This window comes from Vanacampus margaritifer, chromosome 4 (assembly GCF_051991255.1).
Source record: "Vanacampus margaritifer isolate UIUO_Vmar chromosome 4, RoL_Vmar_1.0, whole genome shotgun sequence".
Classification (NCBI taxonomy): Eukaryota; Metazoa; Chordata; class Actinopteri; order Syngnathiformes; family Syngnathidae; genus Vanacampus; species Vanacampus margaritifer.
The window spans coordinates 6,391,051-6,410,685 of NC_135435.1; the positions used below are offsets into that span (position 1 = coordinate 6,391,051).

Sequence of the window (19,635 nt, forward strand, 5' to 3'; positions counted from 1 at the left end):
TAATTCATCTTGTTTTAATTGTTGTTATTTATATATTAGGGCCTTATCGTGCAGCACTAGGTACAAGTATTTTGCAATATTCTAAAGGCACCCAGATCATAATCACAGGGAGTGAAGACAAATCAATTGATGACTATACTGCCTTTTGATACATATCATAGCAATCCTCAGATGCCAAGCATTTAGCTCATATAGGCTTTAGGTAGGACAGATGACATCAGGACTATCAAATTAAGAGTAGGCCCATTTCTGGCAAATAACATCATGCACACCTCATGACTGCTTCACTGAGCTTCAACTATGATCCAGCCTTTAATCTTAATACATTATAAAACGTTAGATTCATTTTACAACCCATCCCACCTTTTATTTTCAGCCATTATATTATTTTACAACTGAATAAGTTAGTTGAGGAATATTATACAGAAGAACCGTTTACTAGAAAATAAATTGTAGGCTTTATTCAGCAGGCTTGAAAGCCAGGGCAGTTGCAATCAGAGTGAACCGACAAAAAATATATTTTTATTGACTTAGTACCTAGTGGTTAGCATAAAAGCATTGAGGTTGCAGTAAACAAATGCAAGAAAATGTTAACTTAATTTTAAGTAGCTCTCTATTAAAGCTCCTAAACTTTACAGCACATTTAGATCATATTCCCACATGTAGATGAATTCATTTAAATACATTTTCTAGTGAGATTAAAATAATACATGATATATTATATTTTTGCCCAGGTGGACCAAAACAGTCTCATCTCAGACTTTGGTTTCAGAATCAGTTAAGTCTCAACAAATGGTACAAACAAAATACATACAAAGTGACTATAGTATTATTATAATCTTTTTACAATGTAGCTCAAACTGTTTGGGTTTGGTTAGACATTTACCATGCACTTTTCAGACATAGTTTTGGTGAGTCAACATCCCAGTCAAGTCAAATGTATTAACTTAATCCTTAATCACAAAAATCTCAAAGGGCTTCACACACCCAGCTAACAAATATTAAGGACATCCCCAGTTTACTTTTATCTGAGTGAGCACTCTTTCTGGTACAGACAGAAGTTAAAAAAAAAAGTGATTTAACAGAGTAAAACAAAATAAAACATCCAGTGAATCAGTCAACAAGACGGGGGGAAAAAACATTTGGCCTTTAAAGTAAGGTGTGGATTGTCCAAATGATATGACACCAATTTCGATAATGTAAACAAGCAAACCAGCCATTAATACCACTGCTTTTCATAAGCAGGGGTTTGGCATTTCATATTGCTTTACGAACACAGGAAGATGGATATACATGCGTAATACATTGCAGCTATTTTTGGGAAGGCACTTGTTAAGTGGGTAAGGGCTTGGCTTGGCTCTGGTTCAGTACCTGCTATGAGTAAATAACATTATTGGTAATAAGTTCTAATAACAGTAGGTTCTTAAAATGGTGTCAATACTTAGGCTGGCTAGACCGTTTAAACGTATAACCAAATGTTGGCTATCTGCTAGCTGCTTGCTATGGATCAAACACGACAAAGTGATATTTAACTTGAGAAAATTCTAGCCATCTTGATCCTATACTTGAGCTTCTTCACTGACTGAAAGATTCGCCCTGGAGCATTATGAGCTGTAATTATTTGGTCTGAATTACTATACAGACACTATAATAGACAGGAAGACAACATTTCAAAGGAACACTCTCATCAGTGACCAGAAGTGAAAAGGTGTTGAATATGATCACAGTAACGGATTCCCACTTTACCATTTAAAAAAAAAAATTGTTTTGGTCAGACCCAGGTTGCAAGGTGCCTTTTCACATTCTAAGTGAGAACTTTACAGCTGTCATATTCCTTGCGGCCAAAAAAAAAAAGTGAACATGTCTTTCACATATTGATGACAGTGCATCTGGAGCAACTTTTTGGTTCAGTCGTGCTCAGGGATATTTTGACAACTACAGTATTCATCAACTGCAGCCAAGTCGCTATAATGTAGAATATATCAAATGTGGTAAAACAAAAACAAATTTCAACACCCGTACACGCTATATTAGTCCCACAGGGAACCATAAATTACAGCACAGGACTGAGAAGCTCCTTGCTCACAGATTTATTAGAACAAGAGACGGATCATCACCCTAAAACAACCACATGAAGCAATCAGGTTTACACAGTGTTTTTATGTATTTATATACCACAGCGTGCTAGAGTGTTAAAAATACAGTAGGTAACACATATCAGCGATGGGGCCATTTGGGTTGACAGCAACGTGACTTAAATTCACCGCTACTAGCCCAGGTGATTGAGGCATTCGACATTTGGCGTGGGTTGCAACAACCTGTGGCACTAGCTAGCGAGTTGAGCACGACGCACGTTACATCCGGAGGACAACATTCAGCCTTGAGTAAGTGACAGGCGAACAGGAGAGGGCAAAGATGGTGATAACTTAAGCGAAGGCTCGCTCGTTCGCTTCAGAGCAATTCTGTTGAAGAAAACGAGCAGCAGCTGCACTTACTAGGTTCATCATTCCCTACTTACCCCAGTTGGAAACGTTATTTTTAGTCCTACAGGCGCAGCTTCGTCGGGTGTCATCTACCGGCGCCACTACATTTATGTTGCAGCCATCATTTCGTATGTATAGTCGTCCCAAAATGTGTCTGTTTAATCCGCCAGGCGAAACGTCTCCACTCGCCTGTCAGTCACCGCGCTGAGCCGGGCCGGCTGTCCGCTTAGCCGCCATTTTGGTTGTGATGGGAAGAATCCGCTACCCGGCGCGTGTGCGCGCACGTACACGCTGGCGGCACACACGCGCACGTATACGCACCTGCAATGACCTTATTCCGTCAACATTCAATTTGTAAATTATTGTCAGTTTTATAAATCCAAAAATGGTCTCATTCGTATGCAAGTGAATGGCAAACAAAACGCACGTGAAAGAAATCCTTCATGTTGACATTTTTCACAGTAGGAGCACATATGTAGATCTTAGTACTGTGACTTTGTTTTTCTTACTTCTTTTCTCCATACATTTGTAAACAGTTTCTTAGTTTGTCAAAATCGGTTCGTTACTTTTTCAACTTCCTAATGGGTAAACTTATGAGGATGGATGGATGGATGGATAGATAGATAGATAGATAGATAGATAGATAGATAGATAGATAGATAGATAGATAGATAGATAGATAGATAGATAGATAGATAGATAGATAGATAGATAGATAGATAGATAGATAGATAGATTCAGTGATCAGGATCATTACCAGGCTCCTGCAGAGCTTGCTGATGAGCTGATCATTGAATCAGCTGTGTTGGACGAGGAAAACCTCGTGTAATATAACAAAACTAGTACCTGCACTGTCTTTTTTATTCAAAAATAAATGTAAACCGAAATTATAAGGTCTCCCTGCATGTAAGAGAAACGTTCAAGAGAAACTTTCTTGTCCCAATTCATTTTAGAGGCTCCATAGAAACTCATTCAAATGTGTTCTGTTTTAAAGTGTATACACATGTAATTACTCAGTACAGTATAGAAGTGTTTAAAAATAATAATATTTTTTTGTTATCAGGTTTTCAATTCATACCAGCGGCAGCGTGTTATTTCGTTCCTTCTTCTTCTTCATAAAGATTTCGCTACCTAAACGTTTGTATTATAATGTTTCATTGGCGCCATCTTCTGGTTGCAGTGGTCAAACACAAATTCTCCATATCGAAACCTAACAAATTAAAGGCAAAATGATTACTGGGGGGAAAAAGTACTGTACACAGACAGGCCGGGTAACAACAGTCAACCGCAAATTGTAAAGACTTACTGAATGGTTATTTATGTGTGGGACATAATGTGCTCTACTTTTCATTCATCATTGAGCAGGGCATGTATCACTCATAAAATGCTCAAATTGAGACACCACCCTATATGCTGCAGTGTGCACAGTATTACAATATTAATCGAGTTATTCAGTGTTAATTATTTTTGTTCAGGCTGAATTTCCAATGCAGTTCTTATATTAGTGCATATGCAAGTATACCTATTGTTATGGTTATGATTATGGTCACTCAGTAAATTAGCATGAAAAGATGAATTATTAAGTGGTTGATGATAATACACACAAGCATTACAGAGAAAATGTGATAGTAAGGAGGTATCAAGATAATATACCGAGTAAATTGATATAAATTGATCGCCTCAGTTCAAGGGCTCAATTGTATCTTGAGGGGGAGTAGCTAATCTTTTTCCTGTGACAATACATCTTCACTGATCATGGCATGAAGATAACAGAAATTTACCTGAGGTATTGGTAATGATTTTAGTGACTAAAGGCTTGTAGCCTTTCCTCATAGGCATTCTTATTTATGGTTGCAGTTTCTTTGCACAATATGCTCTGTCTAGTGTCTTGGAGGCAATGCTGTGACCCCGTCAGAACATCTATCTTAACGTACCTACTCTATGAAAGCATTGTCAAAATTACAAAATATAGAGAAGTGAAGTGTTGTAAACCCCCCAAAAGTGTTCTATCATTCGACTTACGGAAGTAGCCTATTGAGTGCACACGTAGAGTTACTGGAATTTTCTCCTCTCAACTATTGATTTTTTGGCTGGGCGTCACAAATGTTTACACGGCTTGGCTGGAGAAATACAAAATCAACAGACACCCCATCCTCCCCACCCCCCACTCTTTAGTATTCTCTGCGTGCATTAGAGGTCAGGAAAAACACAGGATGTGATCAGACCAATAAATTACTGTACTGGGAGACTGAAAGGCTATCAGGGATTGTATGTCAGTGAATAGATTAACTCTTTCATGCACGGCACAACTGACGTTGCATTAAAGTCATGAATACTTGGGACGTGACCCATATTGTACAACATTCATAAAAGGGTGGTTCTCAAAAAGATTAATCACCGGATTAGACTGTTTACAATATTGTATATATCATACAGAGATAAAAATAAACAACTTTAATGAGATTTGTTCTGTTGTTTGTGTGTGAATATTTTGAGTCCGAAAAAAAGTCCTCCCGACTACAGTATTTCTTGTTTGTGGAATGCCAGCATGTCATTTTAGGGGTGTAACGTGTGGAATTTTTTGATTTTTAAATGGTCTTTTTACTTATTTTTTTAACCCACTATTAATATCCCAAAAATATGTTCTATCACATCAATGTACATGTTTTTATATAATTGTTGGTCTAGTAATCGCTAATTATATTATATAGGTTGTGCCACACCTTACAGGAGGCTTTACCTCCATCTTTCTGCAACGGATACGCGAAGGAAAAGAACTTCACAAACGTAGTAATTGGTGGTAGGCTTGCAAAGTGTGGTCTGACTGAGGCACCGTAGTGCGCATTCTTCAAAATGTACACGCGTCAATATTAGTTTGTTGCATTCACCACTAAATGGCAAAAAAATCTACACACAATGTCTCTTTAAGAGTTCTTTATATCCTTTTAGTGGACGTCAACGTTATGCATTTCTTGACAATAATATATTATATGTGACCTCACTAGTTTAAACATGACATTCTGATTAATATTACATTTGTGGAATATGACTTACGAAGCAAAAGCCAGTCGTTTTTATCCATCTAAGACGGCGGCCATTTTGCCACTTGTTGTCGACTGATGATGACATGATTTTGGATTTTAGTGTTTAACTCATATTCCACTAATATTATGATTAAATTAATATTAACCAGAATACCATATTTATTTGGTATTTATTTGACAGTTGTAACCAATAAATTGGCAGGATGTAAATACAACACAATGCTGTTTAATCGATTTCCACGCTGTCCGTATGTGACAAAAGGCCGGCAGAAAAAATGTCATTTCAGTTGTTACATATTGAGTCCACGAGGTAGCACTGATGATTCACAACTGTATTTAACACTGTACTTCCATTGGAACTACTTTGGAAAGTACAACCAGCGTTGACATGTTTAAAAAACACTTTTATTTATTCAGCGACGACTGAGTAGTTTACACGTCGAGCATGGTGTCCCTTTTTTTCCCGCCCATGCTATTTACTTTTTGGGGGGGGTACGCTTGACTGCTGGAGGCATTTCGTATATTGTGAAGCAACAGCTAATAATTTGTGGTGTCCAAATGATCTTTGAACCTATGACAACATGTCACACTCCTGGACTGTGTTTTCGGAGAACCACCCAAATATAAAAATGATAAATCAAGCGCTCATAAATAAATCTTGAGATTTGCAACATTGTAAAGCAAACAGAGGCTGTATTGTACTGTATTGATTCACCAAAAGGTACTTAAAAGAACCATGAAAGGGTCGGTCACAGCAATGCTTATGAATGAATTCCATGGCTACATGATTATTGATTACTGCATCTTTGACGGGCTCAAGTGTATTCATCTTTACGCTGTCTAATGTTGCTGGCTAGAACTGTGGCTGTTTACCAGAATGCAGCGATTGATATTAACATTGGCCCCAGGCTGGCCAGACTAATAGCATAGAATACGAACGTTACCAAAGAGTTATTTAACACAAATAAATTGAATTGTGCAATGGTCAAGTCTATCACCTGACCTGAACCTAACTGAACATGCATTTCACTTGGTGAGAGCAAAGCAGAAGGGAAAATCCCCTAAGAACAGTTGCAGTAGAGGTGTGGCAGAGCATCTCCAAGGATTAAATCTATTGTCCATCGTGGTGCTCCTGACTTCAGGCTCTAATTGACTCCAAGGGAATTTGCAACCAAGTATTAAAAAGTGAATGTTTGGTTATCATTGTTTACTTTGTCCCATAAAAAGTGGGAGCCACATCTATTGAATAATCAGTTGTTGTTACATCATTCACAGGATTTGTATGTAAATACCTAAAGCTGAAAGTCTGTGTGAATGTGTTATATATTCAGCAATGTATACGTACAGTATCCATACAGTATTTGTAATTGTCTTTGTTTATTAAATTAAATAGACCTATGCATTAAAAAAAAAAACAGTATGTATGCATACAGTAAACGGTATGGTTACATTCTTGTTAACTAGTTAATGTACTAAAACTGCTGGAATAACATAACAGTACATCATCAGCTATTTTGACGGCCAAAAAGGTCCCACAAGATAGATTGAAACATATCACTAGACCTCGACCTATCAGTCACTGATGTATTCTCTATATCTAGGGGAGTATGGAGTATGCTGTATGGGTGTCCATTTGACTGACCAGCCAAGGCTTGAGTTACAGTCTTTAGTGTGACAGAGGGGAAAGACTGCTCTGGATACTTACGGGCAGCAGAAAAGATGGAGACATAAATAAATACCGCAAACGTCAATAAAGAAGCTCACATGTCCATAGCGGTTTATTATCTAACTCTTTATTTATTTTATACATTATTGAACAGAAACTTCAGCTTTGAACTACTCAAACTTTACTTTATCTTTATTACTTAAACTCTGAACTAACCCTAGCAAACGAAAATACTGGTAATTTCCTACGTCTGCCTTTGTGCCAACCACACCTTAATGCTAGTTTTTATGAATTATACAATTTAGAATCCATCCATCCATTATCCGAACCATTTAGCCTCACTAGGGTCGGGGGCCTGCTGGAGCCTATCCCAACTGTCTTTGGGCAGTAGGCGGGGAACACCCTGAACTGCCGTTGTGACCATGTTGAAGTGTCCTTGAGCAGTATACTAAACCTCTAATTTCTCCTGATGCTGCACCATCAGTAGATTAAGCGCTTTGTGGCCCTTAACAGGTGGGAAAACGCTATACTGTACAAGTGAAAGATCATTTACCAATTTACCGATACCTGGTATAGGTATCCGGCCAAAGCCTGGCCATTTCAGGGTGTTGGTATTTGCGACATGGCTACCTTCTTGTGGTCGTTTTACAGTCAGGAACTAGAAATAAGAAGAATAGAAAATGTCTTATAATTCCATGCAATTATAAGGTAAAATGCTATATTGAGATTTATAGGTCTTTCTTTAAAATTATGTCATTGTTTTTTTGGGGGGAGATTTTATTTATCAAAAGTATTGTGGCATCGATACTATCTACTCAATTGCTGAATATTCATACTGGTATCGGTCTGAAAAACAATGGTAATGAGCATCCCTAAAAAATATAATTGCTGTTAAATGTGTAAAGGAAAGATGCAAAATGTTTAATGCCTTGGGATCGAATGCATTTAAATGTAATTCGCATGAGGAAAGAGTTAGCAGCAATTTTAAAAGTATCTCCTAAAACCTCATGTCATCTTTTTGATTTTCAGAAAATTTATCCTCTAAGACACATATGTCAAATTCAAGGCCTCCAGAACAGGTCAGCTTGCTGTATCATTTTATGTGGCCCATCAAAGCTAGCTATAATGTTACCTACCTTGACTTATTTTCAAAACTAGATTCTATCCTAAAAAATGAAAAAAAAAAGCAGGTCCAGTTATGTCAAGTGATGGGATTAGGGTTCTTTACAGAGAACATATCAGGCAAGGATTGTGATATGTACTGTAACTCTAGCCACAAACAAAAACAGTGTGGCTCTGTTTTTAGCTGGCAGACGTCATAGCAAATGATATCGTTTTGGCAAAATAACAAACCTGCTAACTTACTGCACTCATATAACTTGCGTGAATATCATCCATCCATCCATCTTGGGGCAACACACAAATATCTGGGATCCCATAATGAATCATAACATCCTTTGGGTGTGCTGAGCAATGTTTGATGATGACACATATAACCCCAAACTAAAAATATTTTTGGAATAACATTTAAATAGCCTCACCTTTAGATAGCTCAATAAATATAAACACTTAGTGATTTTATCATAATTGTTCAGATATCACACGTCCAACTGTTTCTGTTGCACTCGTTTGCATCCTGCTATGAAGACAAAATACTGATGTTGCAAATTCCTTAAAAAAAAAAGAAACTTAAGATGATGATTTTTCATTTTAAATGTGATTAAATCTTTTCCTGTTTACACTGTTTGGCATATTTTTCACAGCAGATTTAACATGAAAATCTCACTCAAAGTGGAGACAAGATCCATCCTGGTTTTTGTTGTGGACCATGGATTGTACCTCACATTTACAGAAGTAAAGTTATTTTGGGTAAGGTGATGTTTGCTGGAGCGGATGGACGGGATTTTCTGAAGACCTTCGGGCATCTTCTGAGGAGATGTTCATTGGGACCCTTTCGCTCCTACGCCAGACATGCGGTTTTAGGCTGAGGCATATTGTAGAAAGCTTACCGAATGCAGAGGAAGTCCCACATGATGTTGTCCATGCCCCCTACTGTCACCCCTGCTCGTTCTGAACAAGGTCTCTTTTGACCATGCCTACTTAAATCTGTCAACTGTTTTTTTTTTAACTGAAATATATATTAAACAGCAGCAACTACTGAAATCCTATTACTTTCATAAAAGTCACTTATCATGTATCTTGGTCGACATCAACGCTACCTTGAAACCTAAAAGACAGCTTTCTATGCATTTTATTGGAAACAACACGTTATCTGGGTATTTTACAACGACTAATATGATTATGTGAGTCAGTTCCTAGAAAGTATGTTTTTTGTACGATTTGTAGGATGAATCCACAAAAAACAGACTCATTCATTTAATTTCATCATGCCACCGTTGCCTTATACAGTACTGTACTTGACTTTAATATGAGTATTTGGTTTATCAGATTAAATAATATCAAGCAGTGATAAGATAATGGAGCAATCACATTCAAACCAGAGTCAGCCCTTTAAAAAAAAGTATAATTTAATTGAAAACCAGCCAGAAGCCACATTCGAATCAGCTACCACAAAGATTTAACAAAAAACAAACAAACCATAAACAAACTTGTGTCTTGAGGCGCTACAAAACAACATGAATTTATTTTTATTAGGAAAATACTAAAAAGATCTAGGTTTTTTTGTAAGTCATATTTCCCACTTCTCAAGTTTCTACACTGATGAATAAGGGTGGAATAATTCTCTTGGTGCATGTAATGTGAGCCGTTGCCTGACAGTGAGAGGTGCAATTGCTGTTTTTTCAGAGGAGTCTTTGGATAAGATCAATGGAAACAAACGAGACCCGTGGAGCCAGACTCCATACTGATTCAATTTACCATCTCCGCAATTCGCATTATAATTCTGCTTCTCAGCGGATACACGCACACATGTATGCACACACACGTTTGTCTTTGTATCTTATTGGGGACAGCTCATTGAAAATGCATTTCCTAGCCCCTTACCCTAACCCATCACAATTTATTCCCTAACCCTAAACCCAAACAAAATCCAATTCAAACCTAACCAATTCTTGATCTTCAGAAAGAGGTCTGAACTTAGGGGCCTACCAAAATGTCCCCACAATCACAGTAAAAACCCTGTATATGGGCCGCATCATGTAGCAAAAACAAAACGCACACATACAGGTTGATTGGAAGAAATAGTGTGATTTTTTTCCCCAGGAAAAAAAAAGCACACGTTAAAACAGAGCTGCAACTATGAGATTGGCAAAAATCTGATGACCTCACTTAAAAGTAAAGAAATTGAGGAGACAGTCAAAGGGAGGAAATCACCAAAAACAATTAATGACATCCAGATGTTGTGTCAAGTGAAATAAATGGAGATATTATATATATATATATATATATATATATATATATATACACACACACACACACACACACACTATATACACACACAAATACATGTGCACTATACATCTTGGTGAAAATATATGTGCTCAGAGAACATACTTCAAGCAGGAAGATACATAACGGTAGAGGGCATTTGGTGTCAAATCTGAGCTGTACAAATCCTGCAGTAAGAGTTTGTGTTTGTTGTAAACAATCATATTCAATGTATCTGGCAACATAACATTAATTGAACATTTTATCTGTGCATTATTGCCCCTCTCAGAGTACATTCGATCTATTTTCCATACCTGGGGTAGCTGGACGCTCGCTAGAGTAACACCTGACTTAATGATGGGTGGGGTGCGCTAGGTCATCTTTCCCCCGTGACATGGCCTCACAGATCATGGATAGGTCGGCTTGCATTCTGACCACTGCGTCCACAGCGTTGGTGCACACCTCTCCTAGTCTGATCAGCTCAGCCGTCACGTTTTTCAGCATACCCCAGCACAAGCATCACGACTGCCATGCCAACGAAAAGGTACACAACCTCAACATCTTCCACATCCAGGGGGGACAGACACAAGGCTCTCCATACCTCCCAGCTGTCAAGCATGTACCCTGACATAAAAGATCTGTCCGGACATGAACGCTCACCACGACCAACAATAGCATTTAGGGACCAATTTACCAATTCCATGTTGATTTGCAGGATGCTTGCCGTGATGTAACACAGTTACACCAGTAAAGGAAATAGAAAATTAATTTTGTGTAGTTCTTGTTTTTCTTCTGCACGAATGCTGTGTTCTTTCTCTCATATTTTGATTCTCTTGTCTGGAAGTGTACCTCTAGATTTTGTGGTAGGGAATTGTACATTAGCTGAATGATCCGATAGTTAATTAAATCATGTCATTTTTGTAATTTAGATTTGATAAATAACTGATGTGTGTGAGCTCTGTAGTGGGCATTGTGAATAATTCTTACGGCTTTTTTCCCTGAAGTAACAACAGATGCTATATACCGCTTTTATTAAGACTCACCCCATATCTCTGTGCAGTAGGACAGATATAGCAGGATTAATGCACAGTAATTATGTAAAGTGCCTTCTGATTTAGCTTCTTTTTTTTTGCGCTCTCCATAGGATTGACACACTTCTGACTAGTATGTTATGCAGTTGTCTTACATGAGGCTTCCAGTTTAATATGTCGTCAATAATTACCCCATAGCACCTTATGCTCCCTGATCCGTTGGATATTTACCTTGTTTACCTGTTTGTTTGCAGCCTTTTTCCCCCAAACAACATGTATTTGGTTTTATTGGGGTTCAGTAACAATAAATTTGCATTGAACCAAATTTGTGGCTTTGACAATCCCTCATTAACAGTCTGCACTAATTGATGTACATCCTCTCCAGCATGGAAAATATTTGTCGTTTTGCATTAGATGAAAACAAGCTGCCATAATGTACACTTTCACTCGTCCAACCCCATAAATATCAATGTAATCTGTTATAGAGTTCATGTAAAAATCTAAGCAGAGCAGTCTGTCTTGCATCAATTATTCACGAAAGCTCCTGTTGTCCATGCTGCTCATGGGATCGATGCCTCTGTAACGTGGATTAATACAAGCCCCCGGCCGAGTCCTGCTTGTAGCAGGTTAATGGGCCAACTGGATTTCACCAACTGCTGAATACTCTTCTTGGACCAAACTTTGCTCTATGCCCTTCAGACACTTATCAAAATCACTTTGTGAGCGGGAGAGTCTGTGTCCATTTGTCTCTGTACTGCGCAATTTGGAGTTTTGTTCTCAAGGTTGGATTCAGGGACACGCGGTCAGGGCAAGCAGGGTAGGCTGAGCCGTGTCGCTGGTCCGTGTTTTTTTATTAATTTTATTTTTCAGTCCAACAATTTCAACTGTTTCATCATTAAAATAGCCTAATTTGCATCCTGGTCAAATACATGGGCAAGAAGTAAAGAATCACAACACTCTTCGTGCCTCAAGGATCTACAAACACATTAATTGCAGAAACATGCTGTTGATGCGTGCCCTTATATAATTAAATGTGTTTTCAGAGCCTGATTGTACATTTGAGGTGAATCTATCAAAATCTTCAAAATGAACATGTGCACAATACAACTCATGCTAGAATCATTTTCAGGATGCTAAATTAAAATAAATACAGCAATAATTTGCAGTCCTCGTTTGTTATAGGTTTGAGAGCCAATATTATCTTTCTATGGCTTTAAGAGACATCGCAGTTTCTCTTTAATTCGCCAATATGCATGTTTAATCACACGTACTGCACATGCTGACGTTCAACAGTCTGTCTAATGTATTTAATGAATATGTGTGACATATCTAATCTTTCTGATTGGCCAGAAAGTGCTCGATGGAGCCAAGAAAATAACTTGCTGCTGCCAGTAGGTGGCAGTGCGGAGCTCCATTGAAGCTTATAGGCCAAGCTTCCATTTGCTTTGGGGTTCATATTTTTATATCTGACTCCAGAGGAGTAAGCGCATCTCCAATCATGAACCTCAATGCATGTCAATGGTTGAATTGTATTATCTGACTGGCAACACACACAAAAATGGCAAACTCCGAACATGCGATGATGCGAATGATGAGAGGATATTTATTATATTTATTTAAGGAATGAGTCAGACTTGACTTCACATGTACTAACTAATAACTGACCTGGTGTAATCCAGTTCCTCAAGGTGTCATATGGAATTGATTAGGTTGATTTCAAGGACATACACAATTGTCATCCATCAGGCCACTGCAATAATGCAAAGAGCATTAAATATTTAGTTAAGAGGAAGTTGAGTGTCACTACATTACCAGATATATCAGGCTTTATATAGATTTATTGATGACGGTCTTCTAAAGGTCATGGAAAACACACGCACATCACATGCACAAAAACACAAAACCACTTGTCTTGGAGTAATATTTTGTGTCACTTTGTGATATATTTCGTTTATTTATTTCCATTTAACTAAGAGTCATCCAGCGCATGCAGCTCTGCCAGACAGCCTAAATGACACGTGTTCTGTCAGCAGCACTTGCTGGAAGTTTTAACAGAGAAAGGCAAAGATCAGTTAATCAATAAGTGAAGCCTTTTAGATGCTTTGTTGTTTCCTCTATTGAACTAAATAATTGATTGAACTCCTCAGCAGGTAATAAGTCCAAACAGGCTGCTGGTAAATCGGATTAATAACCTATAGTTGGCAGAGAGACTATCTATCTATCTATCTATCTATCTATCTATCTATCTATCTATCTATCTATCTATCTATCTATCTATCTATCTATCTATCTATCTATCTATCTATCTATCTATCTATCTATCTATCTATCTATCTATCTATTTATCTATCTATCTATCTATCTATCTATCTGTCTATCTATCTATCTATCTATCTATCTATCTATCTATCTATCTATCTATCTATCTATCTATCTATCTATCTATCCATCTATATATATATAATTATCAAATTGAACACTTGAATATCCTCTACATCTGCTTTTTGTGTATAATTGCCAAATAGAAGACATACAATAACTACTATCAACCTGATTTCACCTTCTACTACCCCACTTATCTCTCCTCCAGCGTGACACAACTCCACCTCTTTACTTCAGACACCACAGAGGAGAGGAGGAAACTGCTGCCCCCTGTGGGATTTGACACAAAGATGTTATAGGACGTACAACAATCTGCCATCTGTCAGAAGCGGAGAGGTTGCAAGCTGGTCACACATTCACGTTAATGTGTAGGCAACTAACATGGATGCAGAGCTGTGTTTGGGACACTGTTTATAAGGTAAGTTCATTATTTTGAAACCATTTTTATCATTTAAAACAAGACTTTAACTGTTGATGCTCAACCAAAGAACATTACATGCATCCTTATGAAGCTTTTAATAAACAAAAAATATTAAAAAGCAAGCACTATATTGTATCAGATAATAGATGTTTTTTTCTGTCAGCATTGCTAGATTTGATTTGAGTGCCAAATAGAAAGTGAATTTTGACACTCAGAAGTTGATCCAAAGCTTAAACACTTTTAATGTAATTGTATAACTAAGAGAGTGACCTGCTGCACATTGCAAGACTTGTGCTGTACTTTTTTTGTTAATAATCTGTCCGTCAAGATTGCTATCCTTGAGACCAGCCTTTCAAAGATTTAGGGTCAGAGTATGAAGGATTCCTAGGGCTGTCGCAAATTTTGTTTCATGAAATAATAATTAGCTGTTTTATTGCTCATTTAGAAGTCACGTGTGCAATTTTTAGTTACTGTGGCAATTTAATTGTGAAAACTCTGCTTTATCAATCAGCTGCCCTGTGATTTATTGGCAACCAGTCCAGGATGTACCCTGTGTCCTACACCCAAAGTCATTAGGGATAGCTCATGGATGTATAAAAAATGGACAGATGTGTCAATTAGCATTATACTGTACATCAATGTTTTGGCAATACATATGCATTTTTTTTTAAAGTTAGACTGAAATGGTAATGAGTTGAAAGTTTAAAAATACTTGAGGATGAATAGGATTTAACCTAACTGCCCTTTATTTCTAATGTAAGCAATTTAAATGTATATAAAGAAACTCAAATGGAGTGTTGATTTAATTGTTTCTATTTTTGTATAGATTATTGTTGTTGCTTAGATGTTTTTTTTATTTTTATTATCTGACAGTGACAGAAGAAGGAGCAGCCATGTCTGAGAAGAAGCCCCGATGCTCAGACACACGTCCCAAATGTGGCATTCGCAGTTGGAGTGCCGACAGTTATGTTTGGCGAGGAAAGAAGCGCTCGAGGAACTCTCGCAAGGGTTCCAGTCCTGGAGGGGTCGAGACGGAGGGGTCAGAGGAACTCGGGGTACGGTCCACATCCTGTCCAAGGAGACGCAGAGAGAGAAAGTGCAGCTGCAGTAGTCTTGGGGAAGACATCGACGCTGTGTGCCGAAAGGCCTTGTCCAGGCGCTCTCTGCGACAAAAGTTTCAGGATGCTGTGGGACAGTGTTTACCCTTGCGCTCGCATAATCCCCACCATCATCATCACCACCACCATCTACCGGGAGCCTCACGTCCCTTCTCTGTGTTATTCTGGTCCAAACGCAAGATTCACGTCTCAGAGCTCATGCAAGACAAGTGCCCGTTCTCCCCCAAATCTGAACTCGCCCGCAGTTGGCATCTTTATAAAAATCATGCCACCCACCCGAGTGTCCTCATGGACCTGGAGGATAACCTCAAACCCAACAACCCATCTCCATGCAACTCCCCACCACCGACATCCCTCTCCTGGGAGGATATCTGCTGTTCCCCTGAGCCTGGAAGCATCACTCAAGAGGACTGGGAATCTATTTGTCCACACGAACAAACAGAGGACAACTTTAGCCACATACTGGTCCCTGATCTCCTGCAGATAAACAATAGCTCCTGCTACTGGGGGGTGCTGAACCGCTTCGAGGCTGAAGAACTCCTGGAGGGCCAGCCAGAAGGAACCTTCCTTCTGCGTGACTCTGCCCAGGATGAGTTCCTTTTCTCTGTCAGCTTTCGACGTTACAGCCGTTCTCTGCACGCACGCATCGAGCAGAACGGCAATCGCTTCAGCTTTGATGTGCGTGACCCGTGCATGTACCGGGATGCCAGTGTGACGGGGCTGCTGAGACACTATAGTGACCCAGCCACCTGTCTCTTCTTTGAACCCCTCCTTTCCCAGCCGCTAGCCAGAACATTTCCCTTTTCCCTGCAGCACCTGTGCAGGGCTGTGATCTGCAGCTGCACCACCTACCAGGGGATCGAGAACCTTCCGCTGCCCCCTCAGCTCAGGAACTACCTCTGCCAATATCATATCAAGTGTCAAGGGGCATGTGCTGTGTAACTGTCCAAAGCAAAATTCATATCAAACATTAAAGTAAAAGTACACATTTCTTTCCAAAATTTAGAATAAATGTGAAAGTTGACTGAAATATAAACAACTCAGTAAAATTTGAAGGAATTGTTTGATTACTATTTTAAGTGTAATCTTTGCGTGTTCAAAATGATTGTATCCGAGATCTGATGAACAAGGTTCATTGCAAGGATTTATTTAAAAGCTTCCAAAGACACGTTAGGACACCACATCTGAATGCAACGTGATGACCCCAAGAGTGTGACGATTTACAAAACATCGACTCATTTATACAAAAAAGATAAAAGGTTCCTCCACCCGACTCTTGATGGAACAAAGGGCAGACATGTCGACTCCTAGTGACCAAATGTGTGATGTTATTAGTAAACAGATGTTTTCATACAGACATGTCAACTCCAGGTTTAACAAAGGTGTAATGTTATTAGTAAACAGACATTTACATTCAGTTCCCCTTCTTGACTGGGGGAGAAATGCAATTAGGATCTAACCCCAGACTTTTAGACTCCAATGCCAAAAGGCTCTAAATAACATCATGCACATTCCTATCTTCAATAGCTTTGAGGGTGAGAGGATAAACTAAAGTTCACAAAATCATTACTCTACTGTATTCTATTAAACACTCATGATTATATCACATCTATATGTCTATAAGTAAATTCAAAAACAGTAAAACCACAAATTAAAAATATCAAATGTCTTCAAATTCTACAACACAGTAATGACATACTTTTAATCTGTCACATGCGTTACAAGACTGGTCAACCTCAGTAAGATTCCAACTCAACCCTATATGCAATCAACTGTTTCAACTCCATGTATGCTCAATTCATTTGCAAAACTGTGTACAATGCCCATCCCTCCAAGCAAGTGGCAACATGTGACATCTTGTGAGGGTGCGTTTCAACTGGAAAGATGCAGTTTCTCTCTGGCTAACAGTATAACAATGTATTGCTGTGGGTCAGAGGACAAAGGTGCTTACAAGTTTCAAGACAATATTCTGATGTTAATTACCATTAATTCAGTTAATTAATTAATCAGCCTAAACGTGGTACTCTTCTACACAGTAGTACTCAGCGCAAGCGCTTTTGCGTCTTAATTACTCTCAAAACCCAAACCAAATCTCTCTCCTGGGGTTTTTGAGTGGAAACTGTGGTTATAAAATGTGCCTTGTTGACTTTTTAGCATATTTCTTCCGCATGAGCAAGTGGAGGGCAAAACTGATGTGCTTCATTAGAACTACCTAAACCTTAATCTTTCAGACTCTTTTTGATTGATTGATTGACTTTATCTTAAGACAAAGACCACAATTTTCAAATACACACTTAAATACAGTTAAAGACAGTAAATGTGTTCTCCTCCACAGCCACTAGGTGGTAATACAAGTATGACTCATCACTCCCCCACCCCCCTTTTTTTTTTAAATAGCAGGAGGGTGTTTCAGAATCGTTTGGACCTGTTGAATTAAAAGTATTTGTACTTAATTTACTTGTAGGTGGCTAAGTAGATACAGTATGAATCTAATCTTCAAATATTTATCTCCAAATAGAATCAATGTGATCACATTCCCTCTCATCTTTCACTGTATCCGGCATATTAATATGCAAAACAATAAATTAACTTTATAATGGTTCTGTGGTATTACTGTTTCTGAGCTTTGCTATGTCCTAACAGTATCAATTGCACTGTCTCATACAAGTGTGATACCATACAAGCTGTATCATACTTACAAGTCAGAGCTATACTTTTGTGTTTATGTGGCGAGTGCTGTGCATGTCAGAGCTAGACAGGCAAATAATGATATGAAAAATTCTGCTTTTGCTCTAAAACAATCCACCTTGGTTGTTTTTTGTGTGTGCAAAATATATTGCTAAATGTCAGGGCTTCAGTAGCTCAAATAGAGAAACAAGAACATGGGAAATATAATTTCCTATCCAAGTGGTGTGGAATCCCAATTCTCATGTCCTTCAGTTCCTCTATCCATTTTCTTCTGCTTATCCAGAAGAAGACTCTGACATCGGTCATACAGGAACGGAACAGGCCGTATCACGATAACCAGTGCTATTATCCATTTTGTTGCCAATATCCCAATTGGTGAAACAGTTAGATCTTATTGTTTCATTTACTTGAGGACTGGTTAATCATCCATGTTTTGCATAGAACACTCACCAATCAGATATACACAAAGCATAAATGTCCTCTGTCAGTTGCAGTATGCTATTAGATTTCACTGATGTACTTTATAGACACCCAGCTGTCTGCCAACTGAGGACTTCCTGTTGAACAGATCAAATTCTCCCCGGAGGTGCAGTTCAAAGTGGTGAGTAAGTGGTGAGTCAACACATGGCGTGTTGTCTTTTCCGGACAGGAAAGAGTCAATATTGTACTGGATATTCATTCATTAATTAATTCATTAACTCAATCATTCATTCATTCATACTGTACATACATACATACATACTTACATCAGTAGCTCACATTTCTGCAGATATTTCATGGGACAACAATGAAAAAATGACACTCTGACAAAATGAAAAATAGATAGTGTACAGCTTGCATGTCCCTCAAAATAACTCAAAATGCATGGATAACTAAACCCTGGCAACAAGAGTGAGTACACCCATAAGTAAAAATGCCCAAAGTGTCAATGTTTTGTGTGGCCACCATTGCTTTCCAGTGCTGCCTTAAATCTCTAGGGCATGGAGTTCACCAGAGCGTCATGGGTTGCCACCGGAGTCCTTTTCTACTCCTCCTTGATGACATGATTAAGCTGGCAGTTATTCGAGACTTTACGCTTCTTCACCTTCAGTTTGAGGATGCCGCAGAGATGATCAATAGGGTTTAGGTCTGGAGACATGCTTGGCCAGTCCATCACCGATACACTCAGCATTTTTAGCAAGGCAGAAGTTATCTCGAACGTGTGTTTGGGGTCATTATCATGTTGCCCACATGCCGTCATCAGCATGACGTCAACCGTTAGAAATTTAAAATCCACTGCAGTCTTGCTTTTTGCCAGAAGAGGGAACTATCACCGAAGCTTCAAGAACTGAACCCAACTGAACCCAATTTCAAAGCAATTCGTCCAAGTGGTTTGGGGCTTCACAAAAGCTTCATTTGGCCACTATCACTAGTTA

At 38.5% G+C, this 19,635-nt stretch overlaps 2 protein-coding genes across 5 annotated transcripts in view; one reads left to right on the top strand and one right to left on the bottom strand.

Annotated features, from left to right (window-relative positions):
• Positions 1-2,744, bottom strand: part of LOC144050383 (C-myc promoter-binding protein-like) — a 56,786-nt gene extending 54,042 nt beyond the window's left edge. For 3 of the 4 annotated variants that reach the window (XM_077563557.1, XM_077563556.1, XM_077563555.1), the window contains exon 1: positions 2,519-2,743. The gene's annotated coding sequence lies outside the window, so the exon portion shown is untranslated. Of the gene's footprint in view, positions 1-2,518 lie in introns of all 4 variants that reach the window. The other variant, XM_077563554.1, reaches the window with a different exon arrangement.
• socs4 (suppressor of cytokine signaling 4) lies at positions 2,332-16,474 on the top strand. The gene is made up of 3 exons (XM_077563570.1): positions 2,332-2,384; positions 14,202-14,411; positions 15,288-16,474. The coding sequence occupies exon 3, from the start codon at positions 15,308-15,310 to the stop codon at positions 16,472-16,474; it is 1,167 nt and encodes a 388-aa protein (XP_077419696.1). The 5' UTR covers positions 2,332-2,384; positions 14,202-14,411; positions 15,288-15,307.
• The last annotated feature ends 3,161 nt before the right edge of the window (positions 16,475-19,635 follow it).

Bases quoted from the DNA above. Each gene is read 5' to 3' on its own strand.
- socs4 (XM_077563570.1), top strand. From the start codon at position 15,308: ATGTCTGAGAAGAAGCCCCGATGCTCAGACACACGTCCCAAATGTGGC.